Below are 19318 nucleotides of genomic sequence, written 5' to 3' on the forward strand. Positions count from 1 at the left end.
GCCTTTGAGGTCCATTATCAAGAGATTTTCCAACACACTTCTTTTCTTTTCAACTTGCTCATTTTTTCTGTTGACGTTTTGACGACTCAGCGCAAAGAATAACTTTTGTGCCCAATTTTGCAGATGGCATCATAACCCAAGGCAGACCAGGAGATCAATTTGTTTCCATAGACGGGAAGAGAACCTACTTCAACATTGGTCCGACAGACAATGGGCCAGCCAATTTCCAAGACATCGAAGCAACAAGGCCAATAGGAGAATCAAGTATGTGCAGTGTTCCATTATTGGAGCACGTTTTCTTTCCGCCCTATGAAGGGAGCGCATGAAAGTTTTTGAACTCAACTAAGAATAGCATGGACGTAAAACAACCACTATTTGCTCCAATCTTCCACGTGACTTTGAATAAGTTTTTTTTCCTTATACCAAAGTCAAAGTTAAACTTTCGTTAAAAGTTCATGATGAACATGCCTTCTTATAGAAGACCAACTTTCGCGTTATTACTTGTTAGAGCTGAATAATAGGACAACTTTAGCCTTCTTAACACAGATTGGATATTTGAGTCCTTTCCTTCCTGGCCCCTTCAAACTTTTCATCCTCGCATATCCCCTCGAGAGAAAGAGTATTTCCCATTTCCCTGAGTTCCCAATACAACTAATGAAAGTGTTTCAATCCTCTTTTTTCCATTTTTACCTGATCTTCAGCGATCATTCCTCATGAGGATTTTGAGAATATTGGATCAGCTTTGCCCGTTTTGCCCGTCGACATCGAGAATGAGGACTTATACGAAGACCCCTCAAACCCCCCTCGACGACAGCCTGTGGTGAATCCAAGACCAGGGAGTGATAGCGTGTCCGGCAAACCAACCGTTCCAACCCGAAGGCCGAGTGCTCCTCCTGTGAGGTAAATATTTGATGAAGATCGCAGAGCTGACTGTGTTAATCTTTCTGGTTCCGCAAGCCAGTCTCTATTGACTTAGTCACTGACGTTGGGAACCATAAAACACCTCCAACGAATATCGATGTGATGGTCTTTGGGCTTGCAGCTTCATTGTTGGCCTTTGCGGACGACCCTTTTTGAGCTTGGAGAGCCAAATATCAAAAGCGGGGGCAGCAAAGTTCGGATAGAATCAAAGCACTGGTTTCAATTTTGGGGTGACCAAAAAACGAATTGATCTTCTAGACGTTGCTGATGGTATTAACCACAATTTAAGACGGTGCCGAATTTTTTTTTCACAAATACATTGTGTTTGAGCCCTATTTTTTTCCAGAACTCTTAATCAGGGCTGTTTAAAACCTTTCAATAACTTATGATATGGTGTGTGACCCCTCATCTTTTTTGTGAAGGAACGCACTTGGCAAAGGTAGAAAATAGCTTACAAGAGGCTGTGATCCAGCTTTTTTCGTTCGATACTTTTCTGGTCCTGTATTGCTTGAGATTTCGTGAAAGAGCAATGCCAAAAGCACTGATTTAAAATATAGGAAATGTAGTTTCACATTTCATCTTATCAACAATAAAGGATTGAGGCTCTGTCAATAAATACCACATGCCCAAACGACTTCGGAGGAAAAACCCCTGTTTGATTTTCTGTTCCTGAAATATCCCCGATTTGATCGAGATTGGTGACAAATACCTTGGCCATTCTTCATCACCTTTAGGAGAATTTCACAATTAGCAAACCGTGAGCAGACTCTAAATATTGAATGACCACTGCTAGAATAATCACCCAAATAACAGGGAGCTCAACCATTCCAACTTGCTGGAAACCTTCATTTCCTTTAAGGGAAATCCTAGAAGCATTGCTTTCCAAATGGATTCTATCAAACAGAGTGTTGGGATATCCATTCGGAAGCATGCCAATATCGGAAAAGTGATGTTTTATCCAGCACGTCGCCACTTTTTTCCCTCTTTTAGCAATGGCAGTATTTGGCGGCAGATTTGCCCAAGGTGTACATATGTCAGGAATTCAGGAATTCTTTTATATTCCAGCGCAGATCGATTTAGATTAAAATATAGCAGCAAACAGACTGAGAATCAATCTGATAAGGACTACGGCACTGCCTATGGGAACTATATACGGATGATGTGATGACTAGCTTCGTTGGCCGGGCGAGGTTTACCCCTCCGACCTTAGCACCTCAAAAATACAAAAAATACAAATCAATTGTTTGGTTAAAGGAAATGTCTGGAAATTGTATTTACTCCATTTGCCACTGAGTCTTATATCCTAGGTCTCGTGATATCCTTCCTTTCAGAATTGATACATGTATCGTCGGGGATGACACCACTTGCGAGAAAGAAAAGCACGAAGTTTGCCAAACTGTCTTGGGAGTGTCCTCTTGTTTTTGCCGACCAGGTTATGGTAGGAAAAACCACCGACAAAAGTGCCACGGTAAGTACCGTACATCCGCCTTGGCCGGGAGGCAGCTCTTGTTTTTGCCGACCAGGTTATGGTAGGAAAAACCACCGACAAAAGTGCCACGGTAAGTACCAAGAAGACGACTTTCTTTCCAAGTACGAACAAACCAAGCTCTCGAGCCATGGCCATTCTAAAACTTTATCCCGGAAATTGGGTAGAGAAGAATGAAAAAGTGTGGCAAACACGATTTCCTGGGCATTCCTTATCGTTATCCGTTTCCGGTTTTTTTTCAACGCCAAGATAGATTAATCTCCCTTTTTGATCAAAACGAGACAAATTTGAACCATGGTAGGGGTCCAACTGCATTTGTGTGAATCGAAAAATGGACCCTGCTCAAAGTTTTTCCCAATTCCCGCTTTTGAAGAAATATTTGTAATTTTTTCGATTCGCGGTATTTCTCTCAAGCCATCTTTTGAAGGATAAAAGGACAAATCCGTCTTCATTTTTAGCGCAAATGAGCCAAATGTTGAAAACGATAGCTCCAAAAGGAAAGCCCTTAATGCTGCTTGTATCCATTTTCATGCTTGAAATGGATCAAATTTCTTTTAACTTTGAAGTCATGAAGGGCCCTTCATAACTACTTCTCAATCTCATTTCTTTGGACAATTTCGGCAATGTTTCGCCAAAACGCCCACTTAATCTAAGTAAATTGAAATAAATGCAAGTTCGCTTGGAAACTGTGCAAAAGAAATCGTGAAAAAAACCTGCTTCAATTGGTTAATCAAAGGCGTTCTGAAAAGTATTTCAAAATACTTAGGATGACGACGTCTGTTCCACGTCATGAGTAAGCTAATTTCAAGGTCGTTTTTTGACCCAAGAGTGTCATTCTTGATTGGCAATACGATGATTATCCTTGTTATGATAGCCTTGAATTGACCATTTCCCCCGTAAAAGCTCAAAAGGGTCTTCATGTTCACACCCTTGGCTGAAAGATCGTCAAGTGATCTTGAGTGGAAATTGGTAGCTCAAGAAACGCTGCTCCCACATCACGATCTCCAATCTTCCATCCAATCATTCCAGAAATCGTTCAACTCCTGATGTCGATGCAAGTGGATCGAATCAATGATCAAAGGATCTTTTGGAGTGGAAATTATTTGAATCCAAACTCCCGAGAATACCGCACTTTGGAGGACGAAGCCTCATATGCAGTAAGCCCCACATATTTCTTTCTTTCTTCATCTTTGCCTGAATAGACGCACACAAACCATGTTGATCCATTGTTCACTTCAACGGTCTTGATAAAAAGGACAAATGAGATCACGTTGTGAGCACACGCACGCTTGATTTTTACTTTTCTCCAGATCGATTCCGCCATGGCATTAACATCCCTTGGGAGCGTCTATTTGTCCAATTCAGTCAATCGTTTCTTCCCCATGAATGGGAAAGTTACCGTCAATACCACCATGACCCTCTTGGCTAACTCCCTCACCAAAGCCACCGTTGTCAAACGAGATATTCAAAAGAAACTGATCGAAGTCATCCAGGTGAGCTAGATGATCATTTGGCACTTTCCCTTCTTAGCCGGATCTCGTTTCCAAGCGTCTTATTGGCTCATTTTGATTCCCCAGGCCCGTGGAAGCAACATCGGGAATGGGAACCTGTATGTGGATGGTCCACTCAATCCCATTCCAGGTGTGGTTGATTTGAACGAATGCTCGGAGCCAAGTATGAACGATTGTCACGAATACGCACGATGTGTCAACTTGTTCGGCTCATTTACGTGCCAATGTCTACCCGGTTATGGGGATCGTTTCGAGGACGATGAGGCAAAAATGGGCCGTCATTGCCAGACATGTTCCAAGGATTTTTGCTACGGAAGAGGCATTTGCAAGATCGAGAACGCCGAGAAATATTGCGAGTGAGTGACCATCTCTCGTCGGTTTGGAATGGGTGAATGGGGAAAGAACCGCTTTATTTTTTCCAGCCAAAGGAATCTGGTCTCTCATCCTGCGTTTTGCACATGTCTGAGAGCACACATTGCCCTTATCATTATTGTACAGAGTTGTAAGAGGTTCGTGATCATTCTTGGTCACGATCATACGTTTCTCGGGGATAAAAAAGCGATAATCCAATAACACCTTGAGGACTATAGATCAGCTAGTAGAGAATCTCAACACGTGAAAGGATTTGTTTGGTCTCGAATTATCGCCAAAAAAGGCGCCGCAGACTTGACCCTCAAAATCCCGGGGCTCTCCGCATAGTGATTGACGTCAAATTTTATCTTCCAGGTGCAAGGGCAACTTCTATGGCCGACAATGTGACATTGACGGTGAGGTGGTTATGGTGGCCATCGGTGCTTCTATTACCGCTGTTTTCATTATCATCCTCACCCTCTTTTGTCTGTGTATGTGGAGGTAAGTTCCAAATCGGCACTCCTAAAAGCCAAAGCCAAAGCCAACGTTCCAACGTTGACGTTGAATTTACTCTTCACCGATTCTAGCCGGAAATGGAAGAAAGATCAACAGAAAACCGATCTCATGCATCACTCCCTGGGCCCCAGGCCCAATTCCGTATACGGCGGGGGAAGCAATTTGCCGGGGGGTCCCGGTGGGCCCTACGGTAGCACTTATGCCCTGGGTGGAAGCATGGACAAGGGCAGCCTTGGGGGCCCTAATGGAGGTGGTCATTACCCACCCAGACCCATCGGAGTCACCCTGGTGGAAGATCCCATGCGTTGGGCTCAAATGGCCGAAGCTGCGGCCATGTCGCAAAATGTCTATGCGGTAAGAAACCAATGGCTCTTCTTCCTCCCACGCTCACTGATGATATCTATTGAAGCAAGTATTGTACGCTACCTTGTAAGCTGGAGTGGATTGGCCGTGTGATGCGAACAAAGCAATGGGAAAGTCACTCGGAATCGTTGTGATACTGTAGCAGGATCGGTTTTTCCCCCTGTCCTACGAATGCGTGCCTTCAGTCTCGTGAAAATAGCCTTCTTTTCGAGGCGGACCTTTTGTCCTTCATTTTAGCCTCGATCACGCTAGGCACTTCTTCCACTTCTCTTTCGTTCTTTCTCTCTCCCTCCCATCTATTCTTCCTCCCTTGCCAAGATCTTTTCAGATTTATTTGACGTTGAGAGGGCTTTTCCACTCTGGCAGTGCGGGTCTTCCTGTCTCAAAGAATTTTGATTTTCCATCATCTTTTCAAGATCCAGCTGGGGCATGCCATTCAATCTCCTCTCCCCTCCTCACGAAATAGTACTTGAGCACTTTTTTTTAAGCCGAGGTGTAGTATGTTTGGAATGGCTTGCACCAGACCTCTCCGCCCTGAACACTGAGGTTGTAAAGTCAAGATATCAATCGGCCAGTTACGTATTGGCTTTCTCTGGAATCTTGACTTTCTATTTCTTTTCATAAAAAAAGGCAATTCATAATTAAATTCAGAGCGCATACTTCTGCTTAAATTCGAGTACTACAGTAGTTATAAAAAGGACATCGTAACTAGATTTCTTCAGTTTATCTTTACTTTCCCCATTTCTTCCCTTTATAGCAAGTTCACCCACAGATTCGTCCAGTGTCCGCGGGAACACAATTCTCGCCGAGTATGGGCATTTACTCCGAGCCTGTCTACTCCTATCCTCAGCCCCAACATCAACTGCCTCCACCCCCCAATTTTGCCCCGCCTCCACTCCCCAGAGCGACTCTGCAGAGCAACATATACGGTACATTGCCTCGGAGACCTCCGAGACCGGTGGAACAAGACTCGAGACCATCTATTATGGGCAGGGATAAGCGAGAGATGTTATTAAATGCCCGCCGTTTGGGTCACTACGCCACATATCGAAGGAGAAACTCGAACGAGTCCTCACGAACTTTGCCCAACTTTACCCCGGCTAAGCCTGCTCCTACCCGACAGACCAAGATTCGTTGGAGTCAGGAAGACTTATTGCTGGAAACGCCTCCAGGCAAGCGCAAAGTTCTGACGAGTTATGCAAATCGACACGACTCGGAAGAGGACGAGACCACGTTGGGGGAGGATACTTCCAGCTCATCCGGAGCCTCGTCAGAGGAAGCTTCTTCCATATTCCAGATGTCAGAAAAGTCGAGATTAGTGAAATCAAACCATGTGGAGCCGGCGCCTCTCCCACCTGTCCTTCCTCCACGTCGACCTCCGCGTCTGAGTGACACGAAGTCGAAACGCCCTCCTTCACCCATGCCTTATGAGAACGAAGACGATCCATTGCCCAGTGTTGCCATCAAAGCTAGCTCGTCCAGTCCAGCTCTGCCTCCCCGTCCACATAAACCACTTGAACCCTCAAACCCACTGAGTAAAAGGCCATAAAACGTGGTCTCCGTGTCGACATGGGCACCTCAGCGGAATGTAGAGTGTCCCGTTCAAATTCCTACACCAATCCTAAGTAATTGAGAACCATTAAATCCAGACGGCTGGGGTAAAAGTAGTGTGAATGTAGGTACTCTTGTGGGTCCTTGGGTATGGCTTTTGCACAATTCAATTCTATCTGTGGCTCCCAACCACTACATAACTTCTTGACTGGTGAACGCCCCGAAAACGACCATGTCTGTGTTCCTTTTATTCTTTTACTCAAGCTAAAGACAACTTCACTGTGGGATTGAAGTTTCCTTTCATTCCTTTCCTATTCTTGACGAGGTTGTGGTATGACCGTTGAAGTTTCTACTGTTGACGTAACTCTTGTCTTACTTAGTTTCTGCACCACTCTAATTGAATCGTCCTTTCATGAAGTGGGCTCGCCCCCACTTCCTAACCAACGTTTGTAATAGTCTAACATCACCTTCTGACTACCTCGTTCTGGCAAACCTCTCACCCTGCTAGCTCTAAATTGTTTCTGAGATAGGCCTAGCCAGCAGATGTTCCGCGCTGAGCAACAAAAGGATCCAATTTGACGACAACTTGAGCCATAAACGTATAGCTAGTCCCTTCTATGAAGTAGGTGGGCTCCGTGACCTCCTTTCTTTTCCCTTCCTTCTCAAAGGTTCGTGTCTTTGCTTGTTGATCCTTTGAATTTTCGAACGTTCCAACCAACGTTCCATGGAAGTGAGTCCCAAAACGCATCGTTATCCTACGACGGTCAATCATTCTTTTAACGTCAACGGTCCATTCATCATTGACCAGTAACGCTTCCAGAATAAAATGGTAGGCTTACACCCAATTACCATCAACGGTGTTCTTGGATCGTGACTAAACAGAGAAAAAGATCGCCGTGAGCATGGGGAACTTTGGACCACTTTAGACTTTCTACCGGTGGCTATGACGTACATACTCCCCAAATGATCCTTACAATCCCTATTCACCCGCCGACTCGGCATTTGTCCTCGGAGCGTGTATTCTATTGTTCCCTGGAAATGTAATTTTCGAAGCTTGAGATAAAGCTAATGCCCCTTTAGCCTTTCCAAAGATACGTCCAAGACTTATTTATTGATCAGCGGGTTTTCCTTTTTCCCCGACCTTCAATGCCGAACTGCATGATTGACCGGAATTAAGTACCCTGGAAAAGGGCCCTCCAGATGGTCATTGTTGTGTTGATTTGACCATATTAATCTGCCCGGGTGTATGCATGTCAATTAATCATATTTGTGTGTGCGTGTGTCCGGCAGGCGAAATCTAACTTCACCGATCTGGTATCACATAGAAAGTCCAACTAACTTGGATGGTCTTTGTTCTGTTTCCAGCAACCTGATCCCATGCCATTACCACGGCCTCGAGGTCGAACTGGACCCCTTCCATCTCTCCCGTCCTCAGGAGGGCTGGGATCCCCTCTCTTCTCGGCCAGAAGGAACCACGGGACTCGAACCCCGGTCCCTCTGCTAGACAGTGAAAGTGAGGACACCGAGCGTCAGTACAAACCATCGAGCTCATCCTCGCGACCGAGAAGCCAAACGTCATTATTGGTAAGTTTTTGATTGGACTGGTATGAAAGGGCCATGTTTAAAAATAGCATGCAAAATGTCCAGTTCCTTTACAACCTGACACATTAATTCGTACCGCTTTACATTGACGCGCTTATTAACATTGCAATAAGAGATTCAAAGCTTGCTTGGTAGCCTTGATTCATTGCTATCGAGGAAGCATCTCCTATTTGGACAGAGTCGAAGTGGTTGATTATGGTATGATTATGTATGGCTATAGTTTATTGCACCAATCTCCATTGCCGCTCGTTGCCCATGTACTAAAATCATGAAGCACTGGAATATGAAAGGGGTGCTCAGGTCGAAAATCAACATTTTGAAAGCGAGAGAACGCATTGCAACATGACATTCTGAACAGCCTAAGACATTGAGATGACAAGCGGTTTCATCTCGGACTCTCTTGGAAATATGTTTTAAAACCAACCAGATTGAATTTCTGTGTCGGAGTGCAGAGCCGCAAGGACACCACCCGTCTTAACACTATCAAACACGAATACACGAGAGAGATTTGTTCCTTTTCTTGGTCCAGAATTAATGATCTCACTAGGGCACCCTTGATTCCATTCCTGAAAAAAACGAAAGGACAGGATCGTGCGTAAGGAAGGTGGACTTCTTAAAAGATCTCGTATGTTTCACTGTTGGTGGGAGCATAAGCATTCTAACCCTGCCCATCATATCATTATACCAGGCGAACAAAAACAAGTTCGTGGACTTGCGCAATGTCCATCCAAGGACATTTCTAACGTTGTCCGTCCCAGAACCTAATAACGAATGTTTTTACTTGTAATGGATGGACCGAGGACAGTGACGTGGAATGTAGTGTACATGTGGAGAGGAGATTCGTTTGCCCCTGTCAGTCTATTGTTAGTGACCAGTAACCACTGCCTCTGGGGAAAGATCAGATAATGGAAACGTGATCAAGCGTTAAGGGGTCCACTTTGGAACAGAAAAAGGCGAGGACTTTGGGCCAAGAAAAAGATGGCAAAATAGGTGATTTATGGTGTCAAGTTCTTTCTTATCCAACTCATTTTGCTCCATGAAACCTTACCTACTGGACACACACCCATGTCAAATGAGTTCTGTTCGAAGTGTCTACTTTTAAGCTAAGGAACGGGGGAAATAAGGTACTTTGCCGCTCTTATGTAGCACATTAGAAAGCCCGTTCCTGTCGATGTACCTTTCAATTGAATACTTAGAAGCATTGTGGCAATTCGATAGAGCGCTTTTGTTCGGTGGTCATAATGTTAAACGACTTTGGATGGAATAACTCAGTATCCCACTTTGAAACCACAATAAACTGATGCTAGTCAGGAGATCACATTTGTTGTTAGTTATGGATCAATTGTTAACCGATCTGTAGATTTCAAGTGCATCTGACAAATTACACGTATTAGAAAAAGTTCCGCGCCGATAAAAAAAATGACCAATCTGTCATTACCAAGGGTATAATACGTAAGTCGATAGATGCCCCGGACAAAGGCCCGATTTTTGGCATTGGTGCTTTTTTGTGAAAATTCAATAATTAACTGTAGAGAAATGGCAATATCAATGTTCCCATTCCCTATCGATATTGAATTGATGAATCCAGCCCGTTTGATGACTGACATCGAAACATTTTGTTCAAGTTGCCTAGAGGACGACGAAATCTGGAACGAAGTGCATTGCATCAATCGAAGAATCACTTGAACCAGAAACTGAAGGCAAATATTTTCCTTTCCTCAACTTTCTTGGACCAACTCGAACTTGTCCACAGATTCCCTCTGCCCTCCCAATCCTGTAACTACATACTACGATAGGTACAAGTACCGCTGATTGAAGAAAAAGTTGTGAAGCGGAAGTTTCCTGTCAAGGACCTCTTTCAACCGAACCAAGATTGGACGGCAATGTTTCACAGTTTAAGTGTTTTTCCATTCAAAACTCAACTGAGCATCTCTTTGGGCCAAAATGGTCTTGAAAGAGAAGGGATACAAATGAAAGGAACCCAGGCAAAGCAAAGATTGAGCCTCGAAATTGGCTCTGTTTGGAGGGCCCTCCCTGACAATGTTTTTGGGCCTTAGGCCTCGAAATAAGCCAGATTTTTTTCAAAGCCAGCACTGGATTACTCTACGTATTGGAATACGCAGTTTTTATCATGCAAACATTTTTTCTTGCACGTCTTGAGTTATGGAACTTTTCCAATGGAAAAGTAATCCACGGGTCATTTAAACTAGCTGAAGCTTGGGGTCCTGATGAAATTCAACCTTGATGGGTCTTGTGTTTATGTCGAGCACTAGCATCATAAGCCTCTGTGACGCTCCCGAGGTTTTAATAGAGCAGAGTGCTTGCATAGGGAACTGGGCCCACGATTTTGGAGCCCCATAAAACGGGGTCCAAACTTTGGAACTCATTTTTAGAACAGGCTAACACGCCCATTCATAAATGAAGTCAGTCAATCTTGACAACTTGTCACTTAGTGATGATTAAGTATGAGAGGGAACATCTTTGGGATTTGACCGGATGTGCCTAAAGGCAGCAACTTTTTGTTACATTGGCGAAAAATATCTCGCGTCAAATATTTTTAGCACATACTGGGATTCTGCCCCGTTGAGGTGCATCCTTTTGGCTGCTGGCATTCCATCCTCATTTTTTTGAGTGACAAGATTAGGACTTGGGTGATGGGCTTAAAAACTTTGCCTTCCCATGATCTGCCAAGAAGCTGCACAGAAAGTTTTAATCAACGAAATCACCCTCAAGGACACGATTTTCATTTTCAGTACATTTTGTCATATCTTGATGGTTTTGGGACAAACCATATGCAGTGCCTGACCATTTGGGAACAAAAGGGATGGTTCTAGGGGAAGTAGTTCCTAATTATTCAGAATCAGACACAAGTTATGATTGGAATGGATCGCAAATCATGGATGTTTACGAAACCGAAGTTTCAACCGTTCTTAGATGGCAAATCCTCAAGGTTTTAAGCCCATAGGGGCCCTTATTTTCAACGTCCGACAGCCCAAACGAAATGGTGAAGTGACACGGTAGATTAGTGATTTGCTATAGAATTAGTCAAAATATCTCAAACGCACAATGATTTATCAACAAGGAATCAGCCCAATCGGCCCAAGACTTGGTAGGGGATAATTCACAAAGCGCCCTCTGAAGTGCTCATAACTCTTGACGGCGAGATACATATCTAGATGTTTGTAATGCGGGGCTCATCTTATTTTGATGACCCCGTACATTTGAAGAGCTTTCATAGCATACTATCGTGTGAATGAATTTGTACTTTACGTAATCCAAATGTTAAACTTGAGTGATAACTTTCTTGCTCGGGAAGGACCTCACAAGCGAGAATGTGAATGTCAAGGACGATGATTTTTCATTTTACGGAGAAAACACTCGAGATTTTGAAGAGCGGGTGAATGGCGCTAGGTGTTTTGTCTAGTGCTATCCTGCTCTCTCCCTCTCTGTCTCTCTATGGGTGTCTTTCTTTCTTTCGAGTCCTTGCCCTGTCATCAAGGGCTGAAGAAGATAAATTGGTTTCTCTTGAAACAGAAATTCTAGCCAACCACTATTTTCTTGCCTCTTGGCGACGTTTCACTTTAATGAATAGCCCTGGCCTTTTTGGCATCCGATCCCTAGGTACTTGGTAAGGCTGCGAGACTCAAATGCCAAAAATTCCTCACATCCAACGCTCTTTCATCTTTTACTAGATCCATGGAGGTTGCAATTTTAATGGAGACGTATCCATTATACAATTATGATTGGACACTCCGGTAGGATTTGATCCTAGATAAAGACCAAGGCAAAAACGGCCATTATAGCTTCCCTAGGTTCACATCTCAGCACCAAACCTGTCAAATGTGCTACCACCGATCATTTTCAACTATTCCGATTTTCATTTACTTAATCTCTAATACTACAAAATGGTTGTTTTTTGAAAGGTTCATGAAATACTTGGCTGTTTAGAAGTTAACACAGCCTTGGTTAACTTTCAAGGTGTGCATGGATTGACCTGCCAACCACTGACATCAAATTATTTTAGAACTTAATATAATTTCAACCCACTATTCATTAGAATTCACCCAATTCTAATTTCATCTTTATGTCCATTACGTACATAACCCAGTACACTTCAAATAAACTTGGGCAGTTGGAAACCTTCATTATTGACAAACATGTGGGTCGAAAGGAGTTTTTCCAGCTAGTACGCAAAATAAAGCATGCTTCTCGCCTTGATTTTGGATGTCCATGACAAATCAATCTGCCGGGCTTGGAAAGTGCGACTAAGAATTTTCAAATTACAAGTTGGGAGGTTGATTTCAATGGGTTCTATTTTTTCCATTCTATTCTGGTACATTTGGGGGCGTCAAAAATGTTCCGGGTACCACTTTCCATGCCTAATCTAATCACGTACTTGATAAGCTTTGTAAGGGTCCCGACTTCGGTATAAAATGCATGGGGCATTCAACCAGCAAAACAGATTAAATCTGTTCTTTGTTGTTTATTCAACGGCAGCATAACTGACTTGAAAAAGGTTGCAACAATCATTTTTGATCAGTTGGAGGAAAGAAAACACGTTTGACTCCTCAATTGTACTGAAAGTCAGACTTAACCTTTTCTTTCTCCTGTTTTATCAAATAGAGCTAGAATTTCATCTCCCAGGAGATAGAACAACCTTCAAATTGTTGAAGCTCCATTACATCCCAAATATGTAGCTTCCCTTGACTGATCAACATCAACGTGATATGTGTTTTCACTCGAGCACTCGCCAAAAAACACCTTCCCTGATGGTGTTTTTTTGCTCTCAAGGTACCTACTTATCATTTTAAAATATGTTCGCTGAATGAAAATGTTGTTTGTCGCCATTGAATCACATTGTACAATATCTACAAAGAACTTGAAAGCTTGCCTTAGGTCCACTCAAAGGCTTAAGACTGGTTCAGTGAAACAAAGGCCAGCCAAATTGATCAGAGGTCAAATTAGTATTGGTATGATGATGTTATTAACATGGTTTTAAAACTTTCTAGTTGGGATTGGGCAGCATTATATTTTGTTCAAACTTGATTGGTCAGTTCAGAATACAAAAGCCGCAAAAGTCCGCAAAAAGCTATTAATATATTTTTCAAAATTTGTTTTTCAAACCCTCAAAGTAGCCATATATTTTTTTTAAATCGGCCTGTCCAAGTATTTTTTGCATAAAATAGATCGAAACCTGTGCCGCTCTTAGAAGTTAGAAAAGTGATTTTTTCCAAATAAAATGTCAAGTCCTTTTGTCAGGAAAAGTATGTTGACGTGACCAAGTCAGGCCCATTATTTCTGTAATAAAAGCGGCGTCGAATATTGAGAATAAAGCTGATTCAACTTGGTCTCAAAAGCGGCTGAAGTGGACGTTCACTTTTGTTTTGTAATCCACTTCAGCACATGTCCTAAATATGACTCGAGAGCTGACTCTACTATTTTCTGAAAACCTCAAACATGTACCTTATCACAATAAAGGAACAACATTTGAATTTTGAAAAGAAAGACTAGATCAAATGCTAATGCCACAATTGATAAGCGTATATCCAGTCACTCCTCAGTGAATTATTGAATATAAACTAACACTGAAAAGGGAAGTGTGAAACTTAAAGGATGGTGGATGGGAAGAAACCAGCTTGCATCTAATATTCCATTGAATAACCCAGTCATCTTTCAACAAACTCAACTAGACTTATCGAGAGACGGGATTTTGTTGAAAAAAAGCTTAGAAAGAAGTTCCTCAGCGTTCATAGCTTTTTGGTTGATTAAGAAAGTAATCCACCCTTTTCTCTCTGTTGATTTAGGGCTCTAGAATGTGGTCTTCCTTAACCACTCAATTCTGACCCAAGCTCATGTTATTTATGAAGGCCTAAATCCGCTACAGATCTTATATCCCTCGGATTAGATGATCCCCTCGGTTTGAGCCTTTTCAATTTTCTTGGAACGGCCTTACCACGATCCAAAGTGTTACTTGATGACAGAGATGGATCCCCGACTCGTTTCCTTCCACGTTCTTATATGTACATGAATAATTCAACTCTTTCCCAGAGCTTCTTCGACGCTCTCCAGTTCAAACTCTCTGGTTGTCACTTTGGTGTTTTTCCCTTCTGGTACAACCTTTCTAATGTGTTCCCTACTTCTCTGTACTTTCCAGACGAGCGGCCTTCAAAGTAGCGGCCTTGGCACTTCCTTTTATGGAAGCGACATCTCAGCCTCGGGGTTGTCTTCCAGAAATAATTGGCGAGGGAATGGTGGAGCAAGCAATTACTCGAGTAACAACAGCCACAATAACCCGCACATGCTCGGTGGCGGGCATCATCTTCACCCGCAACAACAGCAACACCATCACCACCTTCAGCAACATCAACAACGGAGAGATATCCCGCTCAATATGTATTCCAGACATTATTGATCTGAGTGAGACTAAGCAAAGAGACTCGGTGCTTCCAAGCGGACGAAAGAGCCTTTTTCAGTCTTAGTGGCCTTTGAGTGTGTCAAGGTTAGGTTTCGTGTGATTTACGTGGCATTTCTATGTTCCCAATATACTTGTATTGTACGTAGCGTACATGCTCTAATTGCAATAATAATGAAAATAAAATAGAATTCGTGATGACATCAAGCTGAACCTATGTATTTCAATTTGTATGACATACGTACAGACAGACACCCACATAATAATCAATTGACTTGTTGGTTGTGAGTGTGAGACTAAGTTCAGGTAAGAATGTGCTCCAGGAAATTGAGAGTACTCTATTGAAAAACGAACATGCAAGGAGGACACATATTGATATCTTAACACATGAAATTGATTTTGGCCGGCGAAAAATATGCCCTTACAACAATTTGGCACTCCTTTGTCGCTACTCTCGGTCTTTGGTTTAATGAGGAGTATCCGAGAGGTTTGATTCCGCGGAGGAGTCTTCGCATTTCGACTGTACAGTTCCATTTGTTCCAACTCGTCACGGATTTCACAGCTTCATCTTGAGCAAGAGTGGATTCATTCTAATCAAAAACACTCACTCGACATTGCATACAAAGGGAACAACACAACTTGTCACATGAACTCTCACTAGAACTAGAACGTCCTTGCTCGGTATGATATAATAACTTTGGTTTCTGGTTTAACGCTCTCTGATATTGAACACCACATCATCACAGTTGAGCTACAATTGAGTTTCTTCTTCATAGTATTCCGCTCTCTCGTTCATACTTGTGTAGTTTGAGTTTCCATCAGTGGACTACCCTCGGGTGAGACAATGTCAATGGTCTTTCCTCCCACAGTGGTCATTCCATTCGAAGATTTGAGTCCGTTCAAACTGATGGCCTCTTTTAATCCATTGTTGATCACCCCCAACGAGTTGGCCACGCCGTTGTTATTAGCCGCCACCATGGCCGATCGTTGGGTTGGATCCTTCTTGAACCCGAACCTGGAACCCACACTATTCAATGTGTGGACCACTTGAAGTCGAAATCTCGAGCTGAGAATGCAATAGATGAGACTGTTAACGGAGCTATTGAGGACCAACAGCAAATGACTGACGTAAGCGAACACGTGGACCCACAAAGAGAAGGATCGTTTGCCATGCTCGCCACACAATCGTGCTTGAGTGGACACAAACACCTCATGAAGCCCCAAGAATATCCTGGGGAAATGTGACACGAGAAAGAAGATGACGATCCCCATGAAGATGACGGCCAAGTTGTCCTCGTAGCGTCTGCGGTTGGCGTTCACATTCCGTCTTTGGACTTGACATGCGTCGCGTTTGGAGGTGGCAGGCTGGTCCTTATCTCCACTGTTGGAATTGCTCGACGGCGGTCTTGGACATCTCCTCTTGCGACGGACCTGAAAGTTCCAGAATGTGGTCATGAAATGTCTGGAATACATTGGTAACCGAGTCTCATTCAGTTGGCCGCATGTTTGTTGTCGGCATCTATATTAGGATGTTTGCTCGTCTAGAGCATTTGCAATTTTTTTTTGTGAATGACAGGGTACTATTAGTTCGATCACAATCGTTGCTAGAACGAGACAATGCCGAACATTGATATGTAGCGGAAGTTGTCAAGATATTAACGTGTCTGTAAAGTATTTCCAGCTCAAAAAAACTCTCCCAGCGTCAGCATATGAAGTTGGGACCGGTTGAATGATATGTAGTAACGGATATGTTGACTAGGTTTCGATGACTTTGTTTACATAAGTTCCGCCATTTTTTTGCAATTCTGTCGCAAAACCTCGTTCCTGCAGAAACAGTCTCATTGAGGTAAAACCTTTTTGGAGAGCATCAAATCAAGGCTGCATATTGTAATCCCATTTCCGATGGCTCTGAAAATCTTGCCTCAGAATCCAACTTGTTTCGCCCTTTACCCTTTCATTGAACCAGAGCAAATTATTCCGAAGTGTCCTGTTGGACTTGATCAGATAGAGCCGGAACTAAAATTGGGAACTCAGAATGGTTGAATATTTGCATGGAAGTTTTAGGCTTTGGATCTCCGAAGTCGAAATCTAAGCTTGCGTCTCGACATTTTTTGGAGATCTAAGACAGATGGAAATTGCTTAAAGGACATTTGAAGCTTTCTGACAATGTTTTTTTTTTCGTGGAACAATCGAATGGTGAGCGGATTTGACATTTCTAATAGATTGGGAACTTCTTGCGTTAGCACGACGTGATATTACTGATTTATGAGGGGCGCATTAAAAAGAACGAAAGGGATTCTTTATGGTATTTGCACATGGATTTGTAGCGAAAGGTTACCATCCCCAATATTTGTGATAAAAGCCAAATTTTTCCTCGGCTAATATTTGCTTTGTTTCTCGCCAAAGGTTCCTGTTCTATTACTGACTTCAAACTTTTGTCCGGATCTTGGATCAAATTCCACAAAAGCCCCTCTCTGCTGGATTACAGGATGATATACGTGACGTACTAAATAACGAGAAAACTTTCCCTTAAATACTAACAAACTGTACAGATTTACGTACTCAAAGCCCGATGTGAGCCTTGAAAAATTTGAAAGAAACAATTCAGACTCCACGAAGATCTGACTAGGCCTGAGTTTGATCAAAATTTGCTGAAGTTCTGCACAGTCATTGGGTCGTTAAGAACCTCGCCCCAAGGCAAGTTGAAAGAAAGCCAAGACAAAAAAAATCTCATAGAGAGCTCAAATCGTGGCTCTTGTAGTTCTTTGATCGGTATAACTGATCAAGCAAAATCTACAAGTCAATGTCGTTACAGGATGTGGAAAAAAGTTGTGGTGAACGTCGGGAACACACTTCAACCCATTTAGATCTACAAGATGAACAATAAATGATCAAACCAGACCAAAGGTTTGATTAAGAGAAAAATCGAGGAGAAGAAACGGAATGTGTCAATGGGGTACCCCCGCATGGTTTCGTGAGCGCATATTTTGAGATGCGATTTGTACCCAGTTGCACCTACTGCGAGTATCAGATAGTTTCGTGATTGTACATTTTGAAATGCGTTTGGGTAAAATTTAGTACTGTCGCATTTCAAAATGTGCGTTCACAGAACTTTTGCACACTGGTCAGAGTTTGAGCGGGTATTTTGAATTTCATTTTAAAACAAAGGTTTGGAGGGTGTGATGAAAACAAAATTTTGAATTTCTTCATTGTGAAATGTTTAAACCGGGTCTAGTAGGTTTTGCAAAGGTCTCAATATATCTTATTATGCAAACCAATCCAATTTAGGGAAGGCCAAAAATGGAAATGAAATGCATTTGCCTCAAATTCCCGACGCACCATCGTGATATTCGAGATGAGTAAGAGCCAGTGATAAGGCTTTGATACCGTAAGGATTGGTGTCATTCTATTTCTAGTGACATCTGTCTGACTGAGCTTATGTTCTCAATGAAAAGTATGGACGCGCAAAAGATGTCATTTTTTGGGAGAGGGGGGTGGGGACGGTTCAATCAAGACCATAATACATAAAGGTAGGTTTATTAACTCTCTGAGATTCCAAGAGGACTTCTAATCTGACGATCCATCATCTTCAACGAAAGATAAAATGATTCTGTGCTCAAAATATAGGTCTACTTGAACCAGCCTCCATTACCAAAAGGATAAACAAATCAAAACATACCCAAATATCAAACAATTGTGAGATATCCTCCAAGATGTCAAGATTCGTCATTTGAATATTTGAAATGTTCAGAAAAGTCTGGTATAATAAAAGCCATAAACTATCTCATCGAAAAGATCCCGTAAAAATCGACTTGTTGCATTAACCAAAAGCACGCACCCTTTTATAAGTGGAACCACAGCTTTCATTTCAGGCACTCCAGTCCAACAGACTCGAAGGGTACCATGTGAGGATGATCAAGTATCATGAACAACAGAATATGGTGGAAATGGTCTCATAGCACGACATCTTGGCCTTCGTTTGCTTTCGTGGAGTGTGTATTGGGTTTGGTTTCCCCAGTCAACATTGTGAAACCATTTTCCCCCTTCCAAAACAAAGACTGCCTTGAGCGTTCGTTTGCCTGTGGGATATTTGGTTTGGGAACAAGAGATAGAATAATGAGAAAATGCGCCACAAGAAAGCCCATTTTGATCTTTTTTCATAGTTACAACAACGGTAAGTTTTCACAAACTTTCGCTAGGTGTTGTCGTCATAAGTATTCTACTTGACGCCTATGAACAGATTCAAAATACCGACAAAAACAATAGCGTGGAGGCAGTGGGTACAACCTCCATTATTACGAATCCCATTTTTGGGTCTGAATTCCGCTACCTACTAGCATTCCTAGGTTTATTCATAACCCATTAGATAGGGTAAGTTAAAAATAGCTTATAATACAATGACTTTTGGATAATAGAGTTTCTCGTTTTTGAGTATTTGGTTTGGCGGCAGAGTGTGGGTCTGGCTCTCATATTTGTAGCTGAGACGATGAATTGAAAATTATTGTACAATAGGTTTTCAGAAAACAAACAATGTGAAATATCAAAAAACAAAACTGTTCAGGGATACCTAGACATTATTAAGATATTTTAAAAACCATGGAAGCG

General features: G+C 42.5%; 2 protein-coding genes across 4 annotated transcripts in view; one reads left to right on the forward strand and one right to left on the reverse strand.

Annotated features, from left to right (window-relative positions):
* The window catches only part of LOC131880778 (mucin-2-like), a 29540-nt gene extending 14626 nt beyond the window's left edge, over window positions 1-14914 (forward strand). Inside the window, exons 4-13 of one of the 3 annotated variants that reach the window (XM_059227486.1) lie at window positions 124-264; window positions 702-900; window positions 2253-2389; window positions 3437-3564; window positions 3718-3900; window positions 3985-4274; window positions 4645-4770; window positions 4857-5139; window positions 5906-6823; window positions 8065-8186. In XM_059227486.1, the coding sequence (XP_059083469.1) occupies window positions 124-264; window positions 702-900; window positions 2253-2389; window positions 3437-3564; window positions 3718-3900; window positions 3985-4274; window positions 4645-4770; window positions 4857-5139; window positions 5906-6697 (2279 nt within the window). In that variant the 3' untranslated portion in view covers window positions 6698-6823; window positions 8065-8186. Of the gene's footprint in view, window positions 1-123; window positions 265-701; window positions 901-2252; window positions 2390-3436; window positions 3565-3717; window positions 3901-3984; window positions 4275-4644; window positions 4771-4856; window positions 5140-5905; window positions 6824-8064; window positions 8284-14455 lie in introns of those variants that run through there. The other 2 variants (XM_059227494.1, XM_059227478.1) reach the window with 2 other exon arrangements.
* LOC131880798 (thyrotropin-releasing hormone receptor-like) overlaps window positions 14915-19318 on the reverse strand; it is a 14120-nt gene continuing 9716 nt past the window's right edge. The window contains exon 3 of the mRNA XM_059227506.1: window positions 14915-16144. Coding sequence (XP_059083489.1) covers window positions 15506-16144 — 639 coding nt within the window. The 3' untranslated portion in view covers window positions 14915-15505. The remainder of the gene's footprint in view (window positions 16145-19318) is intronic.

The sequence above is a fragment of the Tigriopus californicus genome, chromosome 1 (assembly GCF_007210705.1).
Source record: "Tigriopus californicus strain San Diego chromosome 1, Tcal_SD_v2.1, whole genome shotgun sequence".
Lineage (NCBI taxonomy): Eukaryota > Metazoa > Arthropoda > Copepoda > Harpacticoida > Harpacticidae > Tigriopus > Tigriopus californicus.